This window comes from Lolium rigidum, chromosome 6 (assembly GCF_022539505.1).
Source record: "Lolium rigidum isolate FL_2022 chromosome 6, APGP_CSIRO_Lrig_0.1, whole genome shotgun sequence".
Taxonomy (NCBI): domain Eukaryota; kingdom Viridiplantae; phylum Streptophyta; class Magnoliopsida; order Poales; family Poaceae; genus Lolium; species Lolium rigidum.
The window spans coordinates 265,080,710-265,085,665 of NC_061513.1; the positions used below are offsets into that span (position 1 = coordinate 265,080,710).

General features: G+C 45.8%; 1 protein-coding gene and 1 long non-coding RNA gene across 2 annotated transcripts; both read left to right on the forward strand.

Annotated features, from left to right (window-relative positions):
* The first annotated feature begins 662 nt into the window (after positions 1-662).
* LOC124664075 lies at positions 663-1,730 on the forward strand. Its single transcript, XM_047201676.1, has 4 exons — positions 663-766; positions 928-1,001; positions 1,191-1,414; positions 1,606-1,730. Exons 1-4 carry the CDS (start codon positions 707-709, stop codon positions 1,728-1,730), a joined length of 483 nt encoding a protein of 160 aa, XP_047057632.1. The 5' UTR covers positions 663-706.
* Positions 1,731-3,407: 1,677 nt separating this feature from the next.
* Positions 3,408-3,991, forward strand: LOC124667427. Its single transcript, XR_006991286.1, has 3 exons — positions 3,408-3,459; positions 3,563-3,681; positions 3,924-3,991. It is a non-coding gene; the product is annotated as an uncharacterized LOC124667427 (long non-coding RNA).
* Positions 3,992-4,956: the final 965 nt, after the last annotated feature.

Below are 4,956 nucleotides of genomic sequence, written 5' to 3' on the forward strand. Positions count from 1 at the left end.
ACCCTCCTCTCGTTCACTTTGCCTCGGTGCTGAGAAGTCCATGACAATTGGGCCCTTTTATGAGTGGGGCCGTGGGGCTGAGAGAAGAGAGCTGCTCCTTCGCGTCGCTCGCCCAGGTCTCTTTCACCCCTCATTTTTCTGTGTGCATACTGGTGGGGTGAAAACCCTAGATCGAACCCGTGGTGAAAAATCCTCCCCGCCCCTCCTCTCGTCTCACCTCCTCCCCAATCAGCGGAGGCCAGCGGCGCGCCGCCTCTCCCCCGAATCTGCGGCGCCGGAGAAGGAGCAGAGCAGCTTGGGCGGCCCATTCGGGTGGCGACATCGGTGGCGGCGGGTGGAGGTGAGGCGGGCGAGGCCGGAGACAGGCTGGCGCGGGGCGGATCCTCGGCAGCGGCGAACGGAGGCGTCGGGCGCGGCCGGAGACGGTCCGGCGCGTGACGGAACCGCGGCGGCGGCGACTGGAGGCGCCGGGCTCGGCCGGGGACGCTCCTGCGCGTGACGGATCCGCGCATCCTCCTGCCGGAGGCGCCAGTGGAGTACCGGCGGAGGAGCGCCCGGGGGAGGGCCCCGGCGGCGCCAGTGGAGTACCCGCCGGTGCAGGAGTAGGGCCAGCACAGGGAGCCCTCGGGGTCACGCCTCCTCAGCACCGGCGCGCCCTGGCGAGCAGCGTGAGGAGGGCCGGCCCGGGAAGCCCAGGAGGAGGGCCATGGCGCCGCTCGCCGGAGCACATATCCCGCCTTGTTGCTCGTCCGTCCTACCTCCTCAGGTGAGCTTTTCCTTCTCTTCATAGCTAGGAAATTGGACCTTCCCAGCTATGGACGTGAGCAGAGAAAACCAGAGCCGTCTCTTCCTCTCTGCCTCTCCGCTCAGGATGCCAGTTTTTGTATATGTACTAATAGTCTTTTGCAATTTGTGTGGATTTGGCAGTGGCATGTTTCGATTTCCTGTGGGGAGATGCCGCATACCTCGAGGCCACACTCGAGAATCTCGAGTTCTCTAATGTAAGTGATGAAATCAAAAAAATTACGTACATTTTTTATGCAAGAGATCTTGCAATGTATGAAAATCTGAGGGTTATTAGGTCATTTCAGACGTGAAAAGCACAATTGCATGGTTTGTTGAAGATTTTATCATTTACTGATTCAAAATTTTAAGCAATGTTGGTACTGAGGCGAAGTTTTCTACCTCAGGAACTTGGATGTAAGGGCGGCCTTGGTGTGGGAGGCGGCGTGGCCTCGGCAGAAGGACCAGACGGAGTCCAGTGTGGAAGGGAGCAAGAAGGAAGGGACAATTTTTCGGGTCGATTATTGTTGTTCTGGGTTGATTACCACATCAACTAAGTTGTGTTCTCTTTTAAGCTCTCGATCTGGAGCTGTACATGCCCAGGATGGTCTTGACGGCGCTGCTGCTACTGGTATTCCTCTCTTCTCGATATTTATTATTTTGTTTCTTACTTTCTAGGCTTATTTGTGTTGCCTCAAATATGAGACTGGTGAGGGTGTTCCTAGGCTGAATATGGCTGCTATTTGGGTACCGGGTGACATGGTTTGAATGGGGCATCTTGGGTAATTATTTGATCACCAAAGATTTTGGTTTGCTGTGAAGGGCACAATTATTTGAGCACGGAAGGAAACAAAGGTGCATGGTCTCATGAAGAGAGCATTCTTTTATGTGAGGTCATAGCTGAATGGAATATGATTGATGAATGTTCATTTGACTTTTGCGCATAATGGGTCTACAATTATTTATGTGTGGTGTATCTCAAGGGTGTTTTTGAGCAGTGATGATAATCTTGCCGATTCAGTCCGCTGATGAGTCTAATACTAGATGTTGTTGTTGCTCTTGCAGGCTAGGTACAGACATCTCGTCATCCCTGCTGTCTGCGCTCCTCAACTGAATGTCGGCGTGGACGCCGGCGCATTCCCGAGGGTGCATTTGAGCAGCGACAGTCATCTTGCTAATGATCTACCATGAGGATTTCACGTATGTTTTGCCCATCTTTTGTTTGATATGAAGAACCACATAGTTTTGATCCATTAATTTTTTTCATGGCCCCTTCTGTTAATTCAGTGACAAGATTTGCATCGTGGGAAACCTAGCTTCTTTTGAAATTAGTTCTTACCAGTCAACCATAGTAATCGTGACTCCATAATCTTACTGACTATTGAGATATTTTTTGACCAGGTGAGCAGCCTGTGTTATTCTATATTATCTAATATAGGTTATCGCTGATAGTTTTGGTGGTGGAGTGCAGGGAAGAACACATTGGTGTTCAGGTGGATGGTGACGACGCTGGTACTCTTGTGTCTTGCCGGCGCTGGTGCCGCGGGCTTCACCTTCGACAAGTACAACCTGAGGGTAAGAAGCATAATCACACAGCCACCTCTACTATCTCACAATCTTGATTGTACTTCCAGTGGATGCAGATGGCAAGCAAGCAAATGAATCTTTCTTGTTGTCTGTTCAATATAGTTTGCTAATATTGGTTTGAAGCTAAAAGTGCAATTATGAGATGAGAGGCATTTGGTGTGACCGAATTTATGTTCCTTGTCTTCTGTTTAGCCCTTCTTGTAATTTTGCATATAACTCTCTCATATCATCTCTACCTACAAGCTATACAGTTAGATCCTTAGCTCTTTAATTTATTATCTTACTTGAGGAGGTCAATGCACATGTTCTTTAGTTTATAACATTATTTGAACCACCAATAGAAGGAATCATCATAACTAAATTATTCTCTACTGCTTCAGGTCCCATCACATAATTTTTTTCTGGTATTATTTGAACATGTGGTTGGTATTATGGGTTTCAGAGAACGACATATGATCTTGGAATTATCAATTCGGTGCTGTGAAGGTATTAGGTGCTCAGTTGGAGGTACATATTCAAGGTTGAGGCTGAAATGCACGATGTAGAAAGGTTCTGGGCAGGAGCCACCTCGAGCGAGCTCCAGATCGAGCGGGGGCGGCTGTGAGCGGCCGCGGCGTGCTCCGGCTCGGGGAAGGGGAGGCCGGCGCGAGCTCGGGAAGGGCGGGCACGGGCGGGCTTGGTTGGGCGCGGCGAGCTCCGGCTCCGTCTCATGGGGCAGGTGGAGCAGCACGACGCCGGGGCTCCAGCTCGTGGAGAAGAGCCGGTAGACAGAGGACGGCGAGCGACGACCGCGGAGGTACTCATGTGCTCTAGATCTGCATATATATTTGGATGTGTATTTCTAAATTTTCTGGATGGCGTGGTGAGGTGATTAATAGTATACATGCCCTTTTGTTTTAATTCTATTGATGCATCACAAGTTGGTGAAACTGATTTGTCTAGGTGGATGCAAAATTACGTGCGTTTATCCTAAAGCAATGCTATATGAAAAAATACATTCCATAATAACTTTTTAGCGCTTTGCTTCTAAATATCAGCACGGGAAATTGATGTTCATGGAATCGGGGATTCAGAGAGCCGATACTTTAGGTATTGTTTTATTGGCATGTGTATAGGTCTGTCATGAGCCCATTTTCCCCGTTTTCTTCTCTTGGGTTTATGGGTGCTAAATAATATTTGTGCTCAATCACAGATTTTCAGTGTCAGTATAAAAAACTGACAATGGTTTTTAGCTATGCATGGAGTAGCTTTGAAACTCTCCAAAAAAGGAGTAGCATTAGCAAGACAGGCCTGAGCAGGGCTGAAAGCAAGGTATTACTATTATAATTCATTTTGTTGTACCCTGCAACCTGCTATTTTTTTTACCGTATTGTCATGAAAGTATTTAGAGTTCAATTTATGGGAGCCTGTGTACCAAACTGCTGAATTATGATGTAGATCTAAATAGTAATGAATTAAGGGCAGATTGTTTTTGTACTTTATTCCACAGAAATTGCAGTCAGTTATCTTGATAACATATCTCGATTCTTATGTCCTAACTATTATTTCTTTAGGAATTTGAGAAGATCTCTGTAGATTGGTGGTGAAATCCAAGATGCTCAATTTCTTCTTGGACGTGGACAAGCCCCGCTAAGGTATAGTAGATCTCTGTAGATTAGTGGTGAAATCTCACTCTCTTATTTCTATGCATTTTTATTGAAACACACTTCCCTTTGTTTCTTTTTTGCTGATCTATCTAATTACTAGCCCCATTCATACTATAAAGAAACATTGGCTCAAGGAGGAGGTAATTTAAATTCTAACTAACACCGAATGTTGTATTCGACCAGGAGCTAATAGCCTGAAAACCCCACCACTTTGGAAGGTCATATTTTTCGGGTGTGTATTGCTATTTGCAGGCCTCTTTTACCTAACATTCTGGGCATGAGCTAAATGTTAATGTATTTTGTCACACTGTTAAATATTTTCTTGATGAGGAGTTTATGCAAATATTTATTTTTGTGTGCAACTAATGCTGAATTTCGTTTTTATATTTTGGACTTGGGATAGGAATCAGTGAGTTTTGCAGCGATGCATAACAACTTTGTCAACCATGGGTTTTTCTGAAGCTCTTTTCAAAATCAGAGAGAGTTAAACTACACTGGAGGCCTAAGAAATCTTAGCAATAACTGCTTTATCAATATTATCAATCGTGTGGCATATGCTTTTCCAATGAATATGTATTACAATGTGCTATATGTGTGAGTATCATTATCATCTGGAACAAGTCCAGACTAAATCAGAAGATGTTTCCTTGACATGCACCTGCTAGCTTCAACCATTTGTAGGTGATTCCATGTATAGAGCGGGGTACTCACTACCTTCTGTGATTAAATTTGTAGGTGTCCATGTATAGAGCTAGTTTCAACTAACAGGTTTAATATTGGACTATTTTCATGCTACTGCAGTTTTTTCAGATAGCTTCAGTCATTGTGTTTCTTCCCCATGATTGAGCTATATGCCGATGAGGTCTGACCAGGGGATTGAGATATTTAAAGTGTGTACTGGAGTTACTGGAAGATAATTCCATCAATGAATTCATAACTT